The sequence below is a fragment of the Telmatherina bonti genome (genome assembly GCF_933228915.1).
Source record: "Telmatherina bonti genome assembly, chromosome: 14".
Taxonomy (NCBI): Eukaryota; Metazoa; Chordata; class Actinopteri; order Atheriniformes; family Telmatherinidae; genus Telmatherina; species Telmatherina bonti.
This window is the reverse complement of record NC_136612.1, coordinates 28,873,052-28,900,003: the sequence shown is the minus strand read 5'-3', so window position 1 is coordinate 28,900,003 and position 26,952 is coordinate 28,873,052. Positions and strand designations below refer to the sequence as shown.

The window sequence follows — 26,952 nt, the reverse complement described above, 5'->3', positions numbered from 1 at the left end:
ACAATTTGATGATCATTCTACTCATTGTGGGAAGCCTGCTGACCTCACTTATCTGGGTCTCGTCCATCAAGAAGTAAGATCCATTTATATGTCTGGAACACAAATGCTCATTAGACTAAATCTACTGTCATAGGTATGTACACTGAGCAAAGAAAATGCATGTGCAGAGCAGTTGCACACATTTATTCTTGTTTAAAGAGAAATACTTTAATCATATTTATGGACACGAGCAACCATGACAAAATACAGTTAAAATAAATTTGATATAGAAGTGGGTAGAAATCTATCTCAAATTTATTTTAACTGTATTTTGGCAGATATAACACGTTTTCTGAGTGCATTTCAAAGGAGAAGTGAAAATCCATCCTTTCTAAAAAACATTGCAAAAAGAAATCTGCTGTTTAACTGACAATGAGAACACAAAGGGTGTATGTACATTTTCAAGTGGAGATTCTCCACACACACACACACACACACACACACACACACACACACAATACAGCACAGTAAAAATAATAAATACATCCTGCTTCGATGTAAAGTAAGAGAGAAAACTGAAGCCAGTGACATTAACATTTGAGTAACTGTGAGCGTGTGAGATTTAGTCTGAAATATTAAGTGTTAGAAATTATCTCAGAGAAGTTTTTTTTTGCTTCCCATTAATCAGAGATGGGCTATTGGATCATTTTCAAACCATTTAGACTACACTGTTCCTTGGGGGAATGAGATTAGCCACAAGTAGAAAGTCAGACAGCGGCCAACATTCCCATGAGTGCATGTCCATATTCACCTGAAGCTCAGATTGTGCAATGCTCTGACAAGTCCTTAGTTAAATACAAATAAATTGTAAAGACCAAAATTCCTCCACAACAAAAAGAAAAACTTCAGTGTTGCTTGTAGAAATGTTTACAACCTTATTGATCATAAGTGGCACCTGTTCTCACTGTACATAATTTCTGCTTATCTTGCTATTGCTAAGTAATGTTGAGTCCCGATGGTGGTCTATGGTCCCAGTACATAAAACTTTATGACTGATAGATGTACTTTATCTCATAGTGAAATTGTTCATGTTGAAGCACATGCCTGTGTGAATTTGCTGATAGTTTGTCTCATGAGTCACTTCCTTAATCAAAATTGGTTTTCCATAAATACACCAAATGAAATACAGTAAAAGTTATATTCTAAGATATAAACAATAAGACCAAAGCTATCTCTCTCTTTACACCAGACAGGTACTCCATTTAATTTTCATTTACTGACTTTATTCTTTTTTGTTGATACAACAGCAATGTGAAACCCCATCGAGACAATCCTCACCTGAAAGTGAACTTTCTGTCTTCTGTGTCTTCTAATAACCACAAGTGAGTAAATAGTCATCACAAGTAAACACCCTTTTTGCCATCATATCTAAAAATGTCAAGACTGAAAAAATTTGACTCTTGTATGTTGTAGAGAAAACACCAAAAAAGACACAGATTGTGACTTTCTGCCCTGGGGGAAGCAGGATGAGAGCCAAACATTTAGGTAAGGATACACACTTTAAACTTTTTTTCCTTTTTAACTTTTAGTTTATAGCTAAATGTAATCTGGAATTAGCGGTTCATGCATAGGCAGCGTTTTGCACAAACACATTCAAAATACAACTGAGCACGGTTGTTTTTTTGTGAACTTTGTCCCGAAAAAAACATATTTGCAAATAAAGAAATTGAATACAAACTCCTTCAAATTCTGTCAGGTCCTGTAACAGTCACTGTGTATACTCTAGCATAACAAATCAGCAACACTTGGCCCACTCACAGCGTGCATGTCAAATAACTTATCTGCTTGTGATTATATACACAAATATTACACACCACTGGAAAATTAAGTCCATCATTTCTGTGCAAATTTTGTGCAGTTCCTGAAAAAAGGCAGAACTTCAGCTTTGTCAGCTTCTAATTTAAAAAAAAAAAAAAAAAAAAAAAATTGTTGAAGCATCTGTTCAGCATTTTTGCAGCACTTTTTCTACTTGCTTTAATATTAAGGAAAGCAGTAAGCTGATGAGTGAGCAATTTGATAAAAAAAAAAAAAAAAAGAAAAGTGGCCTGCCATCACACTGAAAGACATTCTTCAGACAAAAACCAACTATACAAACTATTTTTATGTTACATTAGCACATCTGTTCCACATGAACATCTATTTTCTATCATAGAATTTAGGGTCTTGCATTACTGATTTCACTGCAAGACCCACACTATGATTTAGTTTCTTTTCCAAGATCAGCGCAGCACTTGTTTCCCAGAATACAGTAATTTGACGGCTACGGTAACATGATGTTTTTTATTTCGGAATTAATAAATTGGAATTAAATGACTCAGAATTAACTTTTTCTCCTTTGAGTTTACATGAAAATAATTCCGAATGAAGGTTTACATAAAACAGGTCCTCACTTAATTTCTCTTTAGAGTGGCGGGTTAGGAAGGGTTCTGATTGGACAGAGCACTACTGGAATAAACTAAGTTGGCTCACTGCTTCTCGTCTTTTTAGTCGTAACTTGTAAAATCTACATAAGTCCCGGTTTTGCCGCTATTTTCATTATAATTTTGAAGTACAAGTTAAACACGAGCATACTACTTTACTTTTTGCAGCAACTAAGAAGGAGAAAAAAGATAAACCACCGAACACAGGAGGCAAAAACATGCGCGTCATCGGGACAGGACAAGGTAACAAGCATGTGCAGAATTAACTTAGAGCAGAATTAAGGTTTATATAACAAAGGAATTAAATAGTTCAGAATTAAAATGCTAATAAACCAGCCACTTACATCATAATTAAGTTTAATTCCAAATAGAAATTTGCATTAGGAATTAAATGTTTACATGGTCATTTTTCATCAGTTTAAAGCAGAATTAACTTTTAATTGGAATTAATTGTTTCTACTTGTAACCACTGAAAAGTAAAAGTTCTTCGTTTAATCTGCAAGCACTCGTATCATATTCTCCCTGAATCCAAATTCTTTAAAAGGTTGAATCCAACATAGGACTTTAACAGTCTTAAAGCATTTACGTTCAGTTTCTTTCAAACCCACACAATCTTCATAAATCACATTCAACACAAGCAAAACCAACAACACTAAATTCAGGACAACTACTATCAGTCCTTCCACAAGCACTGGTAGTGGGTCAGGCAATCAATCAAATTAAATTACTTGAAGTCAAAGTCTGAAAGGTGAACGCTCTGCACGTGGTGTCAGCTATATAGAGGTATATGGCCAATTCAGTTTGTTGTGTTTCTTATCTCATCACCATGGCAAGGAAAGCTATAAGTTGCAGTTTGAACTCTGGACCAATTCATCCACAGGTGCTAGAATCTAGGAGTCTCGACTGGGTTGCCTTACCATGGATGCATTCAACAGAACCTTTTTTCCAAGCAAGACATATGCTGGTTGTAGCAACATCTGCCATTAAAATGATTTACATGTAGCAATGGCCTACCTTGTAACAGTAACACATCAACTAGACTTCTGTTGGAGCAACATTTAAGTATAAGATGCTTTCAATTACTATCCTTTGTTCTATAAAGCAGGCAACAGAAAGCACTTCACAAATACTGGTAATGGCCTACCTATTCCTATTGGGAATAAAATATATCAAATTGACAACTTTGGAGGTTTAAAGAGCATGGTGCAGGGCAAAATACCAAATGTAAACTTTAAAGTTTAAAGTGAAGGAACAAAATCAGACTCACAATATAATTATACAAAATCTAACAAGTGAAAAAGATAAAAAATCTCCCCACGTTTGAATGTTAGCAGCAAACAAAAACAATACAGGACCCTAAATTACAATAACATAATAAGAGTAACAATGTGAGATATGAAATTATATATATGAGGTAAACTAAAGTACTTCAAGCAGCATTGATATGAGTTATGAAAACATAAGATTATTTTCCAGATCTCAGGTGTCTACAGGTTGAGTGCCAACCATACAAGCTGGTCAACCTTTGTTGGTTTCAATGCTGACCTCTGCCATGACCCAATATTCCCACTTACACTGAAAGCCTGTTCTGATAAAGAAGTTGTGGCATAAATGCAAAAATATTTCCTTGCTGATTTGGGACAATATCCTTGCAGATGTGCTTGGCAATGGCAGTAGAGAGCTCCTTCCATCTGGGGGAGCTATGGCTATTTGGTGGGCCATGTGTAAAAACATGTTGTACTTCTGGAGTTTTTTGTTGTGATTCTTAAGCATGTCAGTGTTTGTTGTTGGGAGCAAACTTGGTCCACGTCAGTGTTTTTAAAGCCACAACATATCCATGTTACAGAAGTTGCCCCCTCTTTTAAGCACCAATGTTTCTGGATTAGCTGGTCATCTTGTTGTGAGTTACCGTGATCTGAAATGCTTCCACTTCCATCTTCCTCCATGTTTGTTTGTGTATTTCAGCATGGCAGTATGCTGGACGTGATGTAAGGAACATCTTGACGTAAAATGCAGCAGTAAAGCTTCTGAACAGGGTATAAATGATTGGAAAATGTCTATCATTTCATATGAAGCACAAAGTCCAGACTCCAGACAATATATATGGTCATACCACCCGCCCCTATTTTTCACAATAATTATTTTACACTGATTATTCTTGTTGGTAATCACTTATCTGCACAATTAAATAAAACATGTCATGTTGCCCTAAAAATGATTACAGGAAATAATATTAGGTACAGTACAGAGAAAATACTTTAACAGCTACAAATTTTACACACAGATGGTTCCCTGGTTAAATGTAGGGTAGGAGATGTTTTCCATGAGCATTTTTTACAATACAGCTTAAACTCCTCTTCACACTCCAATTGCAGCCAATTGATTATTAGTCTAACACAAAATTAGAACATTTTCATCTGTGGAACGGACAGGACTGAAAAAGAAACACCACCTAATAATTTTAACAGGCACATTGGAAATGATTGAAGGGTAATATGTCTATGAAACTGAACTGCATTTGTCCCTCAACCCCTTTACGCAAACCCTTCTTTGTCGCTGAATCACATGCTCTCTGCAGCTCCTGTAAAGGCAACAAAGCTAGAGCCAGAGCCTGCATAGCTATATTTGGGAAATCATTACATCAAAATACGGTACACAACCCTCCGGAACATGCATTGTACACTTCTGTGCATTGCAGACATAGCTTTGGGGAGACGAAAGGAGTTCAGAGTTTTGAATTGTGAATTTTTATAATGTACCACCAACCTCAAACTGTTTTTTCCAGGATCTCCTCCCCTCTCATTAAACATGTTAAGCATATTCACAGACAGCAACACTGATTGCCAGTCTGCTCGCTGATGCTAATTCAAGTAGCTTTGGGGCAAATTATTTGAGCTTAACATCTTAGTTTAGTACTTATTAACTCAGCATTTGATTATTTTCAGATAGCAACTCACCAATTTGAGGGTTCAACTTTCCCAAACAGCGTTCAGGAAGCAGGAATATTCACACATGAATGCACTCAGCAAGAAGGCTGCCTCATGTCATGTCACCTGAAGTCAATCTGTCATTTTGCAGTAGTGGTGCTTGTACAAGTTCTCTGATTGGCTAGTGCAGGCCCGCATTAGTAGCTAGTGCTCTGATTGGCTAAGCACAACTTTGGTAACGAGCACTCGGATTGGCCCAAATACTGCTGCATTGAAATTCAAATAGATTTCAGTTGCCACATACACATCACACATGGTACAATGAGCAGTGAAATGCTTTGTGCACCTGCTCCAGATGCTTACACAACAAAAGAAAAGGACTAAATGTGCAAATGAAAAAATTAATATGAATATGAGTCTGTCCACTTGGTAGAGTGGGTGGCTGTTCATCTAAAGTTCTGATTCACAGGAGACCTGGGAGCTTGAGGGTCCTGTGAAGTATCTCAGCAAATTGCACTGTTCTAGAAACAAGCTTTTCCTTGATCTCTTGCTATTTCTCCAGTTGGTCCAGTTTCTCGTGTTCCTTTTTCCTAATATTCCCATCGTTTTGTGTGGATGCATCAATCACAATGGCTTTCCTGTGTTGCTTATCCATGATTGCAATGCCCGGCTGCGATCACAATGTCTGTACACATTACTATACACTATGTCTGCAACTTTGTTATGGGGTTCCATGTATTTTCTTCCTGCCAGTATCTTACAACCTGCTGTTTCAGTGGGCTATTTGCACATCCTATACCTGTGATTTTGCTTCCGAGCCTCTATTGCTCAACTTGTCAGTGGTATATCCCATTCAGTGGTTTTTTTTGTCCACTTAGGGTTCTTCCATTTTCCACTGCCTGAAACATTTGCTACCTAAAACAATCCCAAGCATTAATCCTAGACTGGTACAGAACACAAACAACCATAACCAGTTCACATCCTTATATAAATTAGTAGCGGTACTTGCACAGGGATAGAATCTCTTCCACCCATCCATCCATCGATCTATCTATCTATCCATCCATCCATTCTCTTAACCGCTTAGTCCAATTCAGGGTCACGGGGAGCTGGAGTCTATCCCAGCAATCATTGGGTGAGAGGCAGGGGACACCTTGGACAGGTTGCCGGCCCGTCACAGGAAATCTTTTCTATGTACAGACAAATTTAAAAATTTTCAAATTATGACTATTTCGAAAAGTACCTAAAAATTTACTTGAAACTGGTGTAGTGACAGATGTGATCCATGCTTGTCTGGTAAAGCATTTCTGTCTACCATTCAGTAACAGATCACCTGTGGTGACACCATACTGTGAAATCAAATTTCACAGGTGCTACCCCAACCTTAATCATTTTTATATAAACGGAAAAGGCAGAAGAAGAGCTAATTGGAAATTTCTTAAAGCGTCATCACAAAGAACTTGGAGTCTTTACGAGAAAAAGTAGATTGCTTATATTCATGCCTGTGAAAATATATGTTAGAAACAGAATAAAAAACTTTCCTAATTCATATTATGCCACCCTGGACATCTTTTATTTTGTCAACAACAGATTTCTGTGTTCAACAATCTTATAATTCAGTCAGCTTATAAAGTTCTTATAATTGATCAGGTCTCAGCTGAGCACCACGTGCCATGGTTTGGACAAAGCCATCATTACCCAGGAAAACACACCATTGGAATCAAAGCTTGTCTATGATGGGGAAAAGGGAAGTGCTATCAAGGTGACTCCTGAGATTTTCAACACCTTTGCAAAAGTAAGACTTTTGTTTGTTTGGTGTTGTTTTATGTTCCTAAATATTCATGGTTATTAAAACACAAGTATGTATGATGACTTGATTTTTCCTCCAATATTTTACAAAAGAACTTTATTAGTTTTGTTCTTCCACATTTTAGAATAAGCTAAGTCTTAATTCAAATGCTGATTGTAATTAAACATCCATTACTTTCTGACCCTAAAATTCCATGTTTCGCTTCACACTAGAAAGCACATCAGTTGTTTTGAACATGCAACGTCTCTGATTCAGCAAGGAAATGCAAGAAGTTAAAGAGGGAGAAAGAGACAAAACAAGAGTAAATTTAAGATTGGCTTTTGCTGGCTGGAGAGAGAGCTAATGGGCCTGGAAGGATGCAAGATGGATGGCAAATTAGCCACTGATTGGAGGTGCATGACAGGGAAAATGGCAAAAGTTGTGTGTCTTTAAGCTAACATCAGGTTGAAAGCCTTACAATTACATTAGTAATTCTACTTGCACAGAAACAAAATCTCTTCCAGAAAACAAATATTAATATTTTCAAATGGAAACTAAAAATTTAATTAAAACTGGCTTAGTGGCAGTGGTGATCCATGCATGTCTGGAAAGACATTTCTGTTCTCCTTCAAGTAACCAGCTACCTGGGGCACCTTACGCCTCAGATTTCAGAGGTGACCAGTACTACCGTTGCCAACCCAGTATGTCCACCCTTCTTTATGTAAAAGGCAACCATCCATTACTATTACACTACAATTGTTTCTTTATCTGCAAAATTTGTTTTTTACAGTTAATAAGACATTCCTAATAACTTCATTACAAAGAAACTGGAATTTTTACCCCCCTTTTTACACCTTTGCAAAAGTAAGACTTTTGTTTGTTTGGTGTTGTTTTATGTTCCTAAATATTCATGGTTATTAAAACACAAGTATGTATGATGACTTGATTTTTCCTCCAATATTTTACAAAAGAACTTTATTAGTTTTGTTCTTCCACATTTTAGAATAAGCTAAGTCTTAATTCAAATGCTGATTGTAATTAAATATCCCATTACTTGCAAATAAAGTAAAGACAATAAATTGTGAAAAAAGAAACATTTTAAAATAAATAATGAACTTTCTCTAAAGTTATGGTTAGATTCTTTTGTGGGAATAAAAATGTGTAAATCCGCCCCTTTAAATTTCCATTAATTATAAGTTTCCTATTGAATGAACAATGAAAAGACTTCAGATGAAACTTTTATTATGCCATTATGGTGGCAGAACATAATGTCTCTTAACCATCAAAAAGTTGAGCGGCAGTGGAATACCCCAGCACGGACTAACAGTCCCTGTAACCAAAAGACTAAGATTACAAGATTTCCAGCATCTAAAACAAGAGTAAAAAGTTCATTTTGTTCAATACATTTTTAAAACTAAACAAAGGAAAACCGCTCCGTTCATGACTCTAAGCAGACAAATAAAGACTGGAGCTTTCTAACAGACTCAGGGCCATGCCATAAAGCCATAAAACAAAAAGCCATAAAATCAGCAACAAGTGGCCTCTGTAAGCAATTATCTAACACTATATGTTGAGTGAGACACAGGGAGTGAACAAAACATAAGCACGTAGATATTAAGTTAATTTTCAACGACTTCAAGATGGTCCAGCTTCACATCACCCCCTCTGATCGTAAATGTCCAAATTTAAGGGAGCAAACAGGTAAACTAGGTTTCTTGTTCTGCAGTCAGATGCTCTGCCCCCTTGCCAATCTGGTAGGTATTGCAGGTTGAGAAAAACAATGGTTAACGCTCTGACAGATGAGCAAACTGTTTGTGTGATCAAGTGTGATCGAGTTTTAAAGTCCCATTATAATCACACTACTGGGGTCACACAGCACAAGATTACAATTTTGATCACTCCTTTCATATATTGATCTTACATGTTAATATATTTAGAATAAACCCTGAATCAGACATTTTTCTCTCTTGGGCTTTCTGGATTATAAATTATAAAAAAAAAAATCTATCCAATTCGGTTTTGTAATAAATCTTTTGTTGATTCCAGAGGAATCCTTTCTCAAATAAAACACTACACACGTGTGCAGTTGTTGGGAATGGAGGGATCCTGTTCAACAGCAGCTGTGGAAAAATGATAGATTCAGCTCAGTTTGTCATCAGGTGAGAAAAATATCCAGTCCAGAGGACTGAAAGATGAATGTCATCATTAACTAAATTAAACTTATTTCTTGTTGAACTTTAATATAAAAATCTCAGTCTTTCTTCCTTGTGCAGGTGTAACCTACCTCCCTTGTCAAACGGTTATGAGAAACATGTCGGATCCAAGACTGATCTTGTAACAGCAAACCCAAGCATCCTTATTAAGAAGTGAGAAAGATAAAACTTGTATACAAAAGTTATATTGATTATGTCTTGTTGATTCACTTTAACTATTTTTTCCAGGTATAAGTCCCTCAATAAAGATCAACAGATATTTGTGGAGAATCTTCAAGTCTATGGAAACTCTCTGCTTCTCCTTCCTGCCTTCTCCTATAGGGTCAACACTCCTTTGTCACTGCGGGCTTTTCATGCGACTGAGGACTTTAAAAGCCCCATCCAAACTGTCTTCTTAAACCCAGAGTACCTTAAAGATCTAGACCACTTCTGGGCTTCTCAGGGTGTGAAGGCAAAGCGGCTTAGTTCTGGTATAATGATGGTCAGCCTGGCAATGGAACTATGTGCAAATGTACATCTATATGGATTCTGGCCCTTCAGTTTCCACCCACGTGACAGGCATTTCCTGACAAACCACTATTATGATGATGAAAAAGGTACAGGGAACTTCCACTCCATGTCGGCTGAGTTTTTTCTTATGCTGCAGCTGCACAGTCAGGGGATTCTCAGGCTTCATCTGGATGACTGTAATCAATAAACGTTCTGTAAAAAGGAATTGAACTTGTTGATACTGTTATTGCAGATTTTATGGGGCAGCAGCTCTACAAACAAAGTGGTTTTAAGTTGGGCTCTCTTTTTTTCTTCCAAGAGGATTTACATTTCTCACGCACATTTTCAGAACAGAACATGAAATATATTATTTTTCATCTATTTGTGAGCATCGGCTCACAAATAGGCATCTGTATTATTTTCTGTATTTTTCTTTGTTTTTACATTTATTTTTCTTAAGATTACAGGTGACTTCTCCCCTGTCATTCCTGTAGTTGTCAGTCTGGTTGTTCCTGTTGTTATCATTACTTGCATCTCTCCTGTCTCTTCCTGTCTTCATTTGTTTGTTTGTTTATTCATTTGTTTCAAACCAAATTCACAATTTGCAAAAACAATTTTACAAAAACAATTTTACAAAAATTTTTTTTTTTACAATTTTGGTTTGAAAAGGGGGATGGGAGAAGCAATGCTTATTTTAGTCCACCCCCTTCACACACCACGCAGCATAACACAAAACAAAATTACAAAATTTACACAATAATCAACACAGACAAGACAAGACAAGACAATGACAAAGACAGGCCCAACGCACTCCCGACCGCCCCCCCGCTCTTCCCGATCACATGACTTCAATACATTTTAACATGTTGTTATCAACCATGTGTTTTACACAGCAAACATAATCAGGTAATACACTTCTAACACATAATACATAGACAGAAATTTGACACTCGGTGCATGTGCCTGGCCATGAAGTTTTCACTGCCTCATCTCCTCCTGGTACTCACTCATTACCTTCCTTTTAAACATACTTTTAAACAACAAAAGATTTTTACAAGTTTTCATTTCCTCAGATAAGTTGTTCCATAGAGTGACTCCCCTCACAGAAATACACATAGCCTTTAGAGTTGTCCTTACTTTTGTCTGATATAGTTTATGACTTCCTCTCAAATTATATGCATGATGAGCATCTCTATCTTGAAATAAATTTTGAATATTGACAGGCAGAGAATTTGTTGATGCTCTGTACATGATTTGTGCCATTTTATAATTTACCACATCATGTAATTTTAAGTTAAATGTGTTAAGAAAAAGTGGGTTGGTGTGATTATTATATTTAACTTTATGAACAACTCTAATGGCTCTTTTTTGAAGAATGATCAATGGTAACAAATTTGATTTGTAACAATTTCCCCACACTTCGATACAGTAATTTAAATATGACATTATGAAGGAATGGTAAAGGATAAGCAAAGCACTCTGATTCAGTATCAGACTACATCGCTTCATCACACCCACACACTTGGCAACTTTTGAGCGCAAGTAACAGATATGGGGTTTCCAAGACATCTTTTCATCAATAACCACACCTAAAAACACAATTTGCTGTACTCTTTCTATTACTGTATTTTGTATGGTTATTTGTATTGGCATATCCTTTTTCCGGTTACCAAACAGTATAAGCTTCGTCTTTTTTACATTCAATGACAGCTTATTTATATTAAACCAGTTTTTTATTTATACATTTCTTCATTAACATCTTTCAGAAGTTTCTCCAGGTCATGCCCTGAACATAAAATATTTGTATCATCTGCAAAAAGTATAAATTTCATTATTTCAGACATTTTACAAATATCATTAATGTAAAGTAAAAATAGTGTTGGCCCGAGAATAGAGCCCTGAGGCACACCACACTTTATATTCTTACAATTAGATTTATACTGTTCAACCTGGACAAACTGATGCCTGTCCCTCAGATAACTCCCTATCCATCTATGTGGTAGTCCTCTAATGCCATATTTTTCCAATTTATCTAGTAATATGCTATTGGGTTCACATCTCCACCACTCCGACAATGTTTGAAAATTCTGAAAAAAAAAATGAGTAAACTGTTTTATAGCTATGCTCAACAAATTTCTGTACAACAGAAATCCTAAACTAGCCTAACTCATTCTAACTTTAACTAAAACACTAGTTATCAATGCAACAAAAATCCTCAGCAGGTGACAGCAAACAGGGATTTGCATGCAAAATAAAAAGCAACCGTAAACTGGCAGGCAGCCATAACAGTAGGTGTGTTCAAACTTCATTGGTTCTGAGTTTTATTTACGTGGCATGATTACGTCAATAGGAAAGGATTGGAGAAATATTAAAAAGTTTCACTTAAGGCTGTCCTGTAATCAAAATAAATTAACAGCAAAAGACTTTGGAGACAGAAAAAAAGACACCCTTAACTGTGTTACCCAGGATTGCAAAATTATGAGAGGACTGCTGCTCACAATATTTCTGCTCATTGTGGGAAGCCTGTGGGTTGCATTCAACAACAGGTAAGATTCCTTTTATAACTCCTGAACAGAATAGCTGCACATTTCTTTTTGAAAGAGACTTGCTTCAATCCTTTATCAAATAGTTTAAAAACAGACCCATGGCTTAAGATGGTGTCACAAACCTAAAACATAAATGCAGCTATTTAAATCAATATGGAGATGGATACAGTTTTTTTATTTACTATATATTTTTATGTTCTAATAATATATAAACTATCTGTGTGGCCCTGCGATGGACTGGCGAACTGTCCAGAGTATACCCTCCCTTTCGCCCAAAGACTGCTGGGATAGGCTCCAGCTTCCCTGCGACCCTTAATCGGACTAAATGGTTTGGATAATGAATGAATGAATGAATGAATGACAAATAACCTAATTATTTGATCAATTTTTTTTTTTTTTCATTTATTGGACAATGCACAAAAATATAGCACTTGTATAAAAGTACATTAAATTATATATGGCCTATTTTAAGGTGCGTTTTCTGAATAACACATCACTAAGATTAAAAACATAAAAGACCAACACCACACATTTAGCTTCTATCTCACTTTTGTGGTGCTCTGAACATCACCTGGGCCCAGTGTGCGCTACATACAGTTTAGCCAAGCCTTCTTGCTGAACCAGGTCCCGGAAAATGTCCGCGTGTATTGTCTGCCTCTGTCTTTGGACTGCTGATTGATAGATATGTCTGGCTGATCAGTTCTGAGCTGTTTCACGTCAAGCTTTTCCTGAAACATTCTCCTCTCAAATGTTGTTTTAAGCGACTTTATTAGATTATTCCATTTTTGATCCATTTTTCTTCTTCATTCTTCCTCTGTTGTCCATCTCAAACTTGACTCAAACACACTCTTCCGCATCGTGGTGGGTGGTGGTATTTAAAACCAATGGCATTTTTGAGCTTTGGGCGCTAGAAAGCAGATCCCCAGCCAGCCCCTATATTTTGTATCAAAGAGAAGTAACTAGACATGTAACACTTACAGTGAGCGTCTCTGGGGAAAGATTTTTTGCGCCCCTGGGAGAAAACATGGGACCAACTTTAGACAATAGATTAACATAAGAACTTTACTCACTAACTATATAATATTTATTGTGCTAATATCTAAACATATATACATATATTTCAATATTTCATTTAATAATTTTTTCTTGTGACTGTGGTGGTGGGGTGGTGCCCTAGCGCCCTCTATTGGTCAGCAGCCCCTGGCTAAGAAACATTTAGCGCACCAACACACAACAGCTTCCCTAATGCCGGGCAGACACTGTGGGATTTTGAGGAGATTTCACCACGATTTTGCTGTCGCAGACCACGCTGCATCATCGTGGAAACATCGTAGCGTCGGGATGTCCGGTCGGGAGGTCGTAAGCCGTACAGTGTGAGAACACTCACGAGGAAGGATTAATTGCTGCTACGTTCTAACGATGATGCTGCGACTACCCGATCAAACTTCTGGCATGTCAGAAATTTTTGCCGTCGCTCGTACAGTGTGAGTGGTGTTACGTCACGATTCTACGTTCACACCTGCGCAGAAGACACCAGTGGAGCTTTAAACAATGGTGGGCAACCCCAACTTCAGATGTGTGCGGTGGACACAGCTGCTCGAAGAGAGATTAGTAGAACTATGCAGAGAACACGAGGTTTTCTTTTTTTATTTTGTTTCAGCGCACAAGACAGCACACACAACTGCAACAACTTGCTGCCTGCTCGCCATCTTGTTGTCAGGCACGCTGTGGTTGTCATAGGAACTAGGAACTTTTGTTTTTCGTTGTTCACACTCGAGCACGTCGTGCCGTCACACACCGACTGACGCCGACAAGTAGTCGTGGTTGTCAATAATCGTGGCTGACAGCAGTCGTACAGTATGAGTACACATGTCGTAGGGTCAAATAGAGTACGAGGGACAAACCCGGTCGTGCAGTGGGAGCATTTCCCCGACAGTCAGATTTCTAAAATCGCACAGTGTCCGCCCAGCATTAGTTATGCTGCCATCGGTTTAAACTGCCGAGGGACATTTCCTGATACACTGAACTTCTTTCTCTCTCTCTCTCTTATAAGCCCCCCCCCCCATAACAGTGTTGCATCATTAACATGTCTGTCTCCTGTCTCAGTAGATCTCCCTGGCTGGGAGTAACAATTCCTGTTATCTTGTCTTTCTGTCCTCTTCCCCCCACACAGCAGAGGCTGATGGCTGCCTGTCCTTGGAGCCTCCAACTCAATCAGTTGGTTTCCTTATATTGACTATTATGAATTGGCTTTCCTTATGTTTTTTTTTTTCCTGTCTGGAAAGCGTCTTGAGATGGCATTGCCGTGATTTGACGCTATATAAATAAAGTTAGATTGAACTGAATTGAACAGATAGACGTGCCAACGTTCCTTTAAATTTAGCAGTTCAGTTAATTTAGCAGTTCGTTAGTGCTGCATCATCTCTCTTGACCAGGCTGGTGATCACTGCAGCACCACTCTGCATCGCCGGCTACCATCCTCCTCGGGCTCTGTTGTCAATTCCACATTTTTGCTGTCCCTTCCTGCGGCCGGCACCAGTCCTTTCCTCAGTTTCCATCAGAGTTGCGTATCCCAAGCAGCTTGCGACCCATTGCCGATTACATTCTCCTTCCCAGTCCCCCTGCAATCCCAAACATACTGCCTCATGGCAGGGAGGAGGAATGCCAGCTGTGGCTAATTGTCAGTCTGTTATCTTGCCCACAAAAGCAAAATACACAGTAAATAAGAAAAAACATCATGCAAAAATATAAAAACTATAAAACCAAAACACAGGGAAAGGCCAGTTGAAAAGCACAATTCTGACACTTTGACATGTAGAGTGAGGATTTTTTGTCATACAGATAGAACAAGTTTTCTGAGGGCATTACAAAGAGGATGTGAAACTGCCATCTTTTCAAGAAACACGAAAAAAATTCTGCCATTAAACTGACTTAAAGAATGCATAGGGCAGGAGTGTCCAAAGTTGGTCCGCTGTCCTTCAGGTTTTTGATGCATTTCTGCTTCAACACACCTGGCTCAGGACTGCATGGTGGTATAGTGGTTAGCGCTGTGGCGTCACAGCAAGAAGGTCACTGCATTAAGCCTTGCTGGAGGGATGGGCTCGAATGGTGACTGTTCTGTGTGGAGTTTGTATGTTCCCCCCATGTATGTGTTATTTCTCTCTGGGTACTCTGTTTTCCTCCCACTATCCAAAGACATGCATGTGAGGTTAATTAGTTATTCTAAATTGTCCCTAGGAGTGAATGTGAGTGCGAAGGGTTGTTTGTCTCTCTGTGTTGGCCCTGTGATTGCTGTGACCCCTAATTGGATTAAGCAGTTCAGAAAATGAATGAATGAATGAACGACGGCTGACTCAGATTAAAGGGATTCTATGAAATCTATAAATATGTGCACAATGACTCATGAATTTGAGTCAGGTGTGCTGGAGCAGGGATACATTGAAAACCTGAAGGCCCTTGAGGACTGGAGCTTGACAACCCTGGTATACAGTGTCACACACAATGAAGGAGTAAAAAGAACAAAAACAAACTCCTTGCTTCTTTGTAAGTTAGGAAGGTAATTTGAATCGGGCAACTTGAATATTTGAGGAAGTGTGATTGCAGAGATTGTCCTTGTGTACAAAATTCCGGTCTGTTTGTTCCCAAACCTGATCTGCTGACACACTTGAGTGACATCAGCATTGATGACATTAGCCACAAGTAGAAAATATTCAAGACAGTTGCCAACATTCCCAGGTGTGCATGTCCATATTCACCCTAAGTTCAGACTGTGCATGCCTCTGACAAATTCTCAATTGACTACAACAACATAAAAAGACCAAAATTCCTCCAGTACAAAGACAAGTACTTCAAGGTATAGTTACTTAAAGTACTTACTTACAACCTCATGAATCTCAAAGGGGATCCTTCTGCACATGCTTTCAGTTTATCATCTGATAACAAGATAGTTATGTCAAGTCCTGATGGCGGTCTATGGTCTCAATACATAAAATCTTATAACTGAAAGAGGATGTACTTTTTCACATTCATGATGAAGCACATGCATGTTTGATTCTCAAAATTGCTGATAGCTTGTTTAATAAGTTGCTTCCTAAAGACTGGTTTATATATACATACATCAAATCCAGTAATACAGTACTACATAGATTAAAAAATAGTAAAAATGACACTACTCTCACCAGATAGGTCATCCATTTCATTTTCATTTACTGACCTCTGTCTTTCTTTTTGTTGATACAATGATTTAAAACCCATCAACCATCTATACTTGAAAGTGTTAACTTTAAAGTATCCTGTGTATTCTTATAACCACTAGTGACTCAAGACTCACTTTTCACAAGTAAATGCTCTTCATGCTATCTTATCTAGAGATGTTGAGATGGAAAATGTTCTACTTTTGCATCTTGCAGGGAAACCACCAAAAAAAGACTTGGGTCATAACTTTCTGCCTTCAAAGAAGCAAGATGAGAACCAAACATTTAGGTAAGGACAAATGCTTTAAACTTCTGTTTTCTTTTCAATTCTTAGTTTTAGTTTAGAGGTTATTGACAATAATTAATGAACAACAACTAAGACAGAAAATGGTTAACAGGTATTTTGTATTATCTGGCAATTGCTGAGGAAGAACAAATTACGGTACATAGAAGTGTCCAGCACTTGGATCAAATTGTAGAGTGGAAAAATACACTGGTATAACAGGTTTTTCTACCAAACGAGTATCTTTAGTCTTCTGTAACACAGACCCGTTATGGTCATTAGTTTCTGCTTGCAACAAGAAAAGATTATATTAGAAATGTAAGTGCACTTATATCTCGATTTCATGATCAAAATTTCCTGTCAAAAGTTGGATCCAACACAGGGCTTTAAGAGTCTTAAAGCATTTCAGTTCAATATCAATAGTGACAGAGATTGGTCTGCATTGCAGTAAATCAGATTAATTTCCAGTGAGCACTGGACTCAAGCCAAGGCAGAACTCTATTCCTAGACTACATTTCTAGGTGCAGCCCAGGTGTTGAGGGGATCCGGTTTGCAAGCTTTGGGATTGGTTGTCTGCTTTTCGCAGATAATGTGGTTCTGTTGGCTCCGTTGGACCGTGATCTCCCGCTCTCACTCGAGTTATTCACAGCAGAGTGTGAAGCAACTGGGATGAGGATTAGCACCTTCAAGTCCAAGACCATAGTCCTCAGCTGGAAAATGGTGGAGTGTCTTCTCTGGGTTGGGAATGAGATCCTGCCCCAAGTGGAGTAGTTCAAGTATCTCTGGGTCTTGTTCACAAATGAGGGAAAGATGCAGAGTGAGATTGAAAAGTGAATCAGTGCAGCGTCTGCAGTATTGCGAACTATGCACCGCGCTATCATCTGGAAGGAGCTGAACCAGAAGGCAAAGCTCTTGATTTACCAGTCGATCTACTATCCTCGCCTCACCTATAGTCCTGAGCTGTGGGTAGTGACTACAAGATGAAATCATGAATACAAGTGGAATGAAATGAGTTCCCTCCACAGGGTGGCTCTCTGATAAAGATAGGCTGGGAAGCTTGATCATCCAGGAAGGACTCAGAGTAGAGTCGCTGATCCTCCACATTGAAAGGAGCTAATTGAGGTGGCTTGGGCATCTGGTTAGGATGCCTCCCTGATGAGGTGTTCCTGCCACATCTCTGGACTCACTGAAGGGATTATATCTCACAGTGTCTTTGGGTTCCCCCCCAATAAGCTGGCAAATGTGGCTTGGGAGAGTGAAGTCTGGACTCCCTAAGTGACTCGAGCCCAGATAAGGTGCAGAAAATGAATGGATGGATACTTATCTAAAATCACTTAGCAGCTTTGTTAGCCTTCTGTTTATATTTACTAAATCGTGTAACTCCAGCTCAGGCAGTGCAAAATAACTTAGATACTAAGGTACGTACTCTTTGAGTATATGTTGCTTATTCAAAACTCCTACGTGGAAATTTTGTCTTGATGTGTATTCCCTAAATATAATCACTGAAAACTAAATATGGCATTTGACCACATCATCATAAAACTGATCTCGTACAACCGCATAACTAGATAAGCATTTGTTATGTAGCTTTGAAGACACATTATATAACTTTCTGACCCTAAAACTCCATGTTTCGCTTCACACTAGAAAGCACATCAGTTGTTTTGAACATGCAACGTCTCTGATTCAGCAAGGAAATGCAAGAAGTTAAAGAGGGAGAAAGAGACAAAACAAGAGTAAATTTAAGATTGGCTTTTGCTGGCTGGAGAGAGAGCTAATGGGCCTGGAAGGATGCAAGATGGATGGCAAATTAGCCACTGATTGGAGGTGCATGACAGGGAAAATGGCAAAAGTTGTGTGTCTTTAAGCTAACATCAGGTTGAAAGCCTTACAATTACATTAGTAATTCTACTTGCACAGAAACAAAATCTCTTAAAATATTAATATTTTCAAATGGAAACTAAAATTTTAATGGCTTAGTGGCAGTGGTGATCCATGCATGTATGGAAAGACATTTCTGTTCTCCTTCAAGTAACCAGCTACCTGGGGCACCTTACGCCTCAGATTTCAGAGGTGACCAGTACTACCGTTGCCAACCCAGTATGTCCACCCTTCTTTATGTAAAAGGCAACCATCCATTACTATTACACTACAATTGTTTCTTTATCTGCAAAATTTGTTTTTTTACAGTTTTTACAGTTAATAAGACATTCCTAATAACTTCATTACAAAGAAACTGGAATTTTTTGTTCAACAGCAGCTGTGGAAAAATGATAGATTCAGCTCAGTTTGTCATCAGGTGAGAAAAATATCCAGTCCAGAGGACTGAAAGATGAATATCATCATTAACTAAATTAAACTTATTTCTTGTTGAACTTTAATATAAAAATCTCAGTCTTTCTTCCTTGTGCAGGTGCAACCTACCTCCCTTGTCAAACGGTTATGAGAAACATGTCGGATCCAAGACTGATCTTGTAACAGCAAACCCAAGCATCCTTATTAAGAAGTGAGAAAGATAAAACTTGTATACAAAAGTTATATTGATTATGTCTTGTTGATTCACTTTAACTATTTTTTCCAGGTATAAGTCCCTCAATAAAGATCAACAGATAGTTGTGGAGAATCTTCAAGTCTATGGAAACTCTCTGCTTCTCCTTCCTGCCTTCTCCTATAGGGTCAACACTCCTTTGTCACTGCGGGCTTTTCATGCGACTGAGGACTTTAAAAGCCCCATCCAAACTGTCTTCTTAAACCCAGAGTACCTTAAAGATCTAGACCACTTCTGGGCTTCTCAGGGTGTGAAGGCAAAGCGGCTTAGTTCTGGTATAATGATGGTCAGCCTGGCAATGGAACTATGTGCAAATGTACATCTATATGGATTCTGGCCCTTCAGTTTCCACCCACGTGACAGGGTTTTATTGACCAATCACTATTACGATAATGAACAAGCTTTAAGGAACTTCCACTCCATGCCGGCTGAGTTTTTTCTTATGCTGCAGCTGCACAGTCAGGGGATTCTCAGGGTTCATCTGGATGACTGTAATCAATAAACGTTCTGTAAAAAGGAACTAAACATGTTCCTCTAAATGCTCAGGAAGAGACCATTTACACTGACATTTCTTGATATGAATGGACTATCCTGATGGTGTAAACCAGTGTTTCTCAAATCCATTCCTCAGGCCCCCTGCCCTGCATGCCCTACCAAGTACAACCAAGTGTTTTCTTTCACCTGCTAACAGTCTCCTGAGACCCTGCATGTTCATATGATCAACATTATTTTACCTTCCTTCATCATATGCTTCATTCTGCAGAAGTTGCTGCATGTTGTCCCTGTTGTACTTAAAAATGAACTCTTTTCTCTTCCATCCGGTGGCTTCATTCTTGAGTGTAGAGTGGTAGCGTTACGAGACAAAGATAAATGTTATGTGCTTGTGTGAGGACACTAGAGCATACTTTATACTATATTACTGCACATGCAGAGTAAAACTTAATAACCTTTAACAGTGTTTAAACCCCAATCATGTGTTTTCAATACTTTTGTTTTTTATTTTGGTGTAAAGCAGTTTGTGCAATGGTGGCGTGAATGTTGGTATCAAACAGGGTCAAGGACATACTGAATAAAATATTAATAATAAGCAATATTTTAAAAGTGGAAATAGTGGAAATGGTGTAGATGCTCTGTGAATGGGATACCAACAGGAACATTACTTAACTGAGAAGATTGGATATCAATGTGGCTTGGTCTAGAAATAAGCTCAATGTTCACGCACATTTAGTTGGAGGGAAGTGCCAGGACAAAATGAGTCCAGATCTGTATGTTAATATGAATCCAAGAAAAAACTCACAACACCATGATGGGCTCCAGAGAGCAGTGTAAGATCCAGGTCCAGAGAAGGTCACTTTGCTTCAGGAGGGGACCAGAGGCAGAGATCAGAGTCAGGGTCAGGTCAAGGTCCAAAGCAGGTCAGATCAATCCAAGAGGGGTCAGAGTCAGAGGGCAAGGTCAGGTTCAGAACAACAAATCAGGTTCAAAAACACGCTAAACTGCATGATCCAGGACAGACTTTTAGATAATCTGGCAGAGAATTAGGGTTTCATGGCGCTTCAGAGAGGAGTGCAACAGGTGAAATGCATTGGCAATTGCAGTCAGCAGGAAGCATGCCCAAATAAGGCATGAGTCAGGGCAGCAGACTGGAAACCATGATAGTTTGATCGATTGTGTTTTTTAAAGTGATATATGAATAAGGTGGAGTTGGAAAATTTAGGACAAACTGTTGAGTTATAAGCATAAATTCTCAATAAATTCTGCATAAAAAGTTTCTACATAAAATTCAATGGTAGTTAATGAAGCTATATTGGATCACCAAGCTGCAAGTTGCACCAAACTGCAATCAAACCTTTACTGTTGTAATTCATCTCACTCTGCATGTTTGTCTTTTTTAGGAAATAAACATGAGCATTATACTTTGTTGCACACTGGTGACCTTCTAATGTTCTTCATTAACATAGACCCATTATCCACATATGAGGACACATTTTTTTCTCAGAAACTGCTTCTTGTACCACATCGCTGTTATGCCTACATGCTATACAAATATCATTTTAAAAAAATATTTAGGAGGAGCTAGATAGAAAATGTATTTGTGTCAGTGGCTGCAGAAGAATTCAATAACTTTTTTCCCCCCAGAGCTCCTAGGGGCCACCCCCTTGAGGGCCTAATTGCAGTTAAGCTACAGCCGTTTTGTGTAGATTTGGTAAAGCTTTTCTCCACAATCTTCACATCCTGAACCCGTCTCAGCCCCAAGTGGACATAGCTTCAGTTTTTGTGATTTGGGCTAATGGGCTAGTATTTAAAAGCTGTCATAATTCATCTTAAGAATCTAGCTTTTTCTCTCTTTTTTTGACACTTTTGGCCCCCTTCATAGTTTCTAGCATAAAATTCTTTGGGTTTCTGTCATGACTGAAAATCCCCTTGATGTAGTATTAACAGTTTTACACGACTTGCATTTTTCTATCTACTTTCTGCTTTTTGTTCCTCCTCGTGATCTGGTTTAAGTGCAGGAGTTCATATGAATTTATCTGTTCTTTATCAATTTTATCATTTGTTCATTTTCATTAAAGTTTGACATATTGCACTTTATATTTTACTTTTACTGCTGCAAACGATCCCACAATAACTATGTGGACTAGATATCAAATGTCTGGAGAACACATTTACAAAGTGGATATAAAGCAACCTGAAAGTCCTATGGCATCTTTTTCCAACTCGCCCGTGTTCTGTTGTCTCTAAAACGCTATCTGCACAGGGTCAGTGCATCCTTACAATTAGGTTTATTCATTGGATGAATGTTTGTTTCTTTTTGAAGAGTATAGCCCGCTGCCACAAGTTGCCATCTCAAACATCGCTCCTGGGATTCCACTCATAGCGCCGGTGACCTCTTTGCATATCCAGCTGCAGCACTCAACTCATTCCCACTGGCATGCCTCTCAGGGGAGCTTGTTTTTATATTCCTTAGAAAAACACACTTCTTATCTCCATTTTAGTTGTATATTCTTCAAGCAGCTTGTTTGTGAATAATCTGATGTTGAGACACAGAAAGTGGACTGGAGAAAGGAAACTACATATTAATTTATTTTCATATTTTCTAAATGTTTTAGAGGTGGGGGGGTGTGCTGATTTTTTTTTAAAGAGTGAGTGTTTGATGAAGGGCAAGTCTGTTCTAAGCCCTAACAGACTCACATGTCTCCCCACAAGTTGAAGTTCATCTGCCATTGAAGGGACGCACAATATGAAACGTCTGACACAACCTGAAGTGACGTCTTTTCTGTCTTTGAGTTTGTTCCTTCCAGTGACACAACATCAGCTTGTCAGACTCTGATTCTCCTGATGGGACAATGGAGCTTCCACTCTCAAGAGATCAAATTCAAACATGCTTGATGAGTATAAGAACAAGACAAGACAAAATGTTTCCAGGGTGGGGAATTTTTTTTTCTCCTGCAAATGGCCCTGAAAAAAATATGCACAAGACTTTATTCCATACATATTTTTGATTTATTTTTTGTAGGAAAATAGGCCCTTTTTGCATGCATATCAATTGTTTCGTCAAAGAATATGAAAAGAATCTCGGCCAGGGGATACCAGATTGGCACTCGAAGAAATTTACATTGTACAAAATGCTTAGAAAAAAAAAACACATAAACACATATGAATCTGAATTTGCAATGGTAATACAACTGGTATTATTGTCACATATTTCATGATTTACTAGAAGAAACATGAAGGGAAACAACCTTGTGACAGTCTTTCATCTTTCCAGATAATGTCTTCAGTAAACAGCTGCTTAATACTTGTTATTTTTCTGATTCAACCAGTTTTAATTCTCACTGTGTACATGTACAGTATGGAGGTAAACCACAACAGAATAATTATCTGGGAGTTGCTTTGCTGTAGTTGTCACCATGTCCAGACAGTAAAGTTGAAGTTAACAATGTGTGAAAGAATCAGGCTCCTCAGCTCCTTGTTGTGCTTACAATGCAGTCAGCTGCAGAAGCACACTAGCTTCAGTCATTGCCACTTTTACAGTTACCATGGGTGCCAGCCGGCATATGCATAATACACCCTCTGCAGGGCTTTAGAGGCAGAGCTGAACCACAGCACAGAAGTAAACTGCAACTTATATTTGTTTAAAATACCAAGCTAAATTAATTTTCTTATTAAGGTTACCAAGTTCTGCTATAATTTTCTGAATCAGTTTTACTTGATTCTCATATTTCATGAATAATACAGATTAACCCATGCAAGAGTTAATCAAATTGTCCAAATGCATATTTTCCTCTTCAAAATGAAAAGTGTTTCAATGTTTTTGTGATCACACGTTGTGTATTCCTTTGTTTTGAAGAATCAAACTGTTAAATGTATTGACACCGTTAATTACAGGATATTTGCTTCTTTCAGTGATCATTCATACGGTCATAAATAAAAAGTAAGTTTGAGTTCTTTTTTACATGTTTGCACATAAATGAATAAAGACAGTTTAATACTTTAGGTTTATGTTCAGCTGACATTGCATTTACCAACTTTGTGAGGACCAGGCAATGTTTTATTATGTCCTGATGCAAACGTCATAAATTAACGAGGATGCTTTTCTTTGATGGTTTTTACACGACTAAATGAACAAACACTTGAAATGGCTTTAGTGAAACCCTTTCTTGTTAAATCTTGTGAAACACACTGTGGTTAAGCTCAAAACAAACACTGTCATATCAAACATTGCAGCTTGTATTGTATTTACTTTAGTTTTTTGTTTTTTTATCACAAAAACCGGCACAGTTTTAAGAAGTGCTTTCCACAGGACAAGGGTACAATGTAGATGAAGATAAATCCTCAGAGAGGGGGGGGAAAAAAACCCTTAAAAACCTGTAAAAGCCATTTCTGAACAGCGAGCACAGTTTCCATTTTACTTATTCTTTTTATTTCTCAGTCACTCAGTCAAGAAACAAGGGCAGGGCAAGACGAGTACATAACTATGCCACAGAGTAATTCTTCTGACCTGAATAGCTGCTCAAATTCCTCACTTTCTCATAAAAATAAGAGTGTAAGCTGAGCTGTTCAGCCTAGTCCTGAACATGTGAGGCAAAGCTGCAAGGCATGCAGAATTAAGCAGATGGGGTCTCCCCGGCAGCACCTCTCCATTTTGCCCTTTTCTCACATTCTGAAGAGTCCCATCCTTTGACAGAAAATTGTCCTCTTTTGTCCCCAGCTGGATCTAACAGCCACCTGCCCGTAATCCATTTAGTCTATTTCCCTCTCTTCATACGGCAGTAAGTACTTAGTTTAGAAACTTTGCTTGCTGGGAAAGAATTTAATGAGAGCTGATTGGTCTTCAGGGAAAGAGACTGACAGTGACTCTCAGTAAATCACCTGTGGCTTATCAGGATCAGGGTGTCAATCACTGTTTCAGGAACAGCTGACTGAAGTATTTCTGGTGATTTATGCCTGACTGCTTCTGGCAAGATCCTCTAAACAGACACATGGACTTTTTCTTCAGTGCTCCGTATCAAACAGCATCTGCATGTACAATAAGCCACAGCATGATGAACAGCTTAACATCTTCACATGCAATGTTTTATTCAGCTGAAAACGATTTCTATTTATTGAATCAGCAGCAAAAAGTGCTTTTTTCAGATTTGAGCATGACTTTGCTTTGGAAAACTAGGAATGGTTTGAGTAATTTGGCACTTTATGACCTTTCACCAGTCAGTCTCTCTTAACACACAGCTGTTGGAATAGGATTAACGTTGTTTCATCAAAATTTAGCGAAGACAGTTGGTACATACATTAAATACTTATACTGCAACACACAAGGAAAAGACTGACTTATCTTTTTTTTTGTCACAATGTTGACATATTATAAAAATATACTATGTCATATTTCACATTTTTTACAATTGGAAGGCAATTTAAATCACAGTAACCATAAATACTCCTACCACGAATTCACCTTTAAAATATCTTGTTTTCTTTTCATTTATCTTACAAAAAAGAACTTCATTGACAAAAAGAGGCTTTTTCTATAAAACACTGGCTTTAACATGAAAACTGACTCCATCTTTTGGAAGTTTCTTATTTCAAATCCCATTCCAAAAAACCAATGCGCTTACTGTAATACAAAAAAAGTGACTTTTACAAAAGGGTAGGTCTCACATAGGCATAGTTCCACAGCTGGAGTATCATGGCCACAGTATTCCAAAGCTACAAACAATCAGGCTTCATAGCAGCCTGGAAAAATCTTGGCAATGACACTTGCATCACACAAACAGTGTTTGGTCTTACAATATCATAGCAATGGCTTTGAGTGTGTGTTTTTTTTTTTCCTCTTACAAATTGATGATGTTTATCCTTTTGCATCTAATAATGAGGTTGTAGCTTTGGGAAGACATAAGTGACATAATTTTGTCAAGAGAAAAGGAACACTACAGCTGGTTAAGGTGTTGCTGGATGCAGGTAGTGTTGGCATCCACTCCATAGTCTGTAAAGGCCCATAAAAGATACCACCAGGGGGCAGTCAACAACAAGGCAGATGGAGCAACACTGAAGCACTGAGTTCTCTTGTCCAAGAGCCATGAACAGCCAAAGAGAGGAACTGAGAAGTTGAAGAATAAGGTATAAAAACTGGATTGCTTTTGCACCCTTCTAATAAAAAAAAAAAAAAAAAGAATAAGAAAACTTGTCTAGAAATTTCAGATCCAACCACTGTACTCAGCGGTTCCTGAGTAGCAGCTGGTGTCATCAAAATTGCACAGGAAACAAACACACAATTGAATGTAAAGTAGCATAAAACACTTTGAAATGACACCGTAGAGAGCGCAGACACAGTAAATGACTGACAGGACACGGCCATCAGGAAGGTGATCAAAGTCGCTGCTGCAGGTGCTGCCATTGAATCATGCTTCATGTTATTGCAAGTGATGATGTTCCTTGAATTTGTGGCAACAGTGTGAAGTCATTGCATTAGCTTTGCTAGGACAGAGACATGACTTGGCCCATCTGAATTGTGATTATACTTCATTTTGCTGTCACTGTGTTCTGTTGTCCCAAGAGTTAGGATCCTGATCTATTAGTTGCAGAGGAGCAGGCAGAACATGAGCTCAGACAAATCTGAGAGATCGATCTAATTTCAAGACAACCCGTTATGACTCAAGGACTTTTTTTCAAAGCTGAAAATCCCTTCTGAAAGGGTGAACAGGAAGACAACAGAGGTCAACTATCTGCTTTGAGGAGAACGAGACATGTAAACGACAGACTGTAGCCTAACATAGTTTGGTGTGATGTTTCAAGTTAGACAGTGATAGCCCAGACAAAACAAATTGTCAGCTGCAACATCACATTTTCAGGTTGTTTTCGCACACCCTTAGACAAAAAACACATATCTTCTCCAGCTTGCAGGATTCTTTAAGGCACAGTGGTTTCAGAATATCGAAGAAAGATTGCAGCAGCTCCTCTTTTGTTCTGTAATATATACATGCTTACAGTACATGTCAGTGTTTCTAGGG

General features: G+C 38.2%; 2 protein-coding genes across 3 annotated transcripts in view; both read left to right on the top strand.

The window, feature by feature from the left end:
* The window catches only part of LOC306765405 (alpha-2,8-sialyltransferase 8F-like), a 35,484-nt gene extending 25,352 nt beyond the window's left edge, over positions 1 to 10,132 (top strand). For both annotated transcript variants that reach the window (XM_079252855.1, XM_079252854.1), the window contains exons 8-13: positions 1,287 to 1,361; positions 1,453 to 1,524; positions 7,037 to 7,181; positions 9,222 to 9,334; positions 9,449 to 9,541; positions 9,617 to 10,132. In XM_079252855.1, coding sequence (XP_079108981.1) covers positions 1,287 to 1,361; positions 1,453 to 1,524; positions 7,037 to 7,181; positions 9,222 to 9,334; positions 9,449 to 9,541; positions 9,617 to 10,085 — 967 coding nt within the window. In that variant the 3' untranslated portion in view covers positions 10,086 to 10,132. The remainder of the gene's footprint in view (positions 1 to 1,286; positions 1,362 to 1,452; positions 1,525 to 7,036; positions 7,182 to 9,221; positions 9,335 to 9,448; positions 9,542 to 9,616) is intronic.
* A 7,631-nt stretch (positions 10,133 to 17,763) lies between these two features.
* On the top strand, positions 17,764 to 19,949 carry st8sia6 (ST8 alpha-N-acetyl-neuraminide alpha-2,8-sialyltransferase 6; the record flags this gene model as incomplete). The annotated part of the gene is made up of 4 exons (XM_079253116.1): positions 17,764 to 17,861; positions 19,157 to 19,198; positions 19,313 to 19,405; positions 19,481 to 19,949. 4 exons carry the CDS (start codon positions 17,764 to 17,766, stop codon positions 19,947 to 19,949), a joined length of 702 nt encoding a protein of 233 aa, XP_079109242.1.
* Positions 19,950 to 26,952: the final 7,003 nt, after the last annotated feature.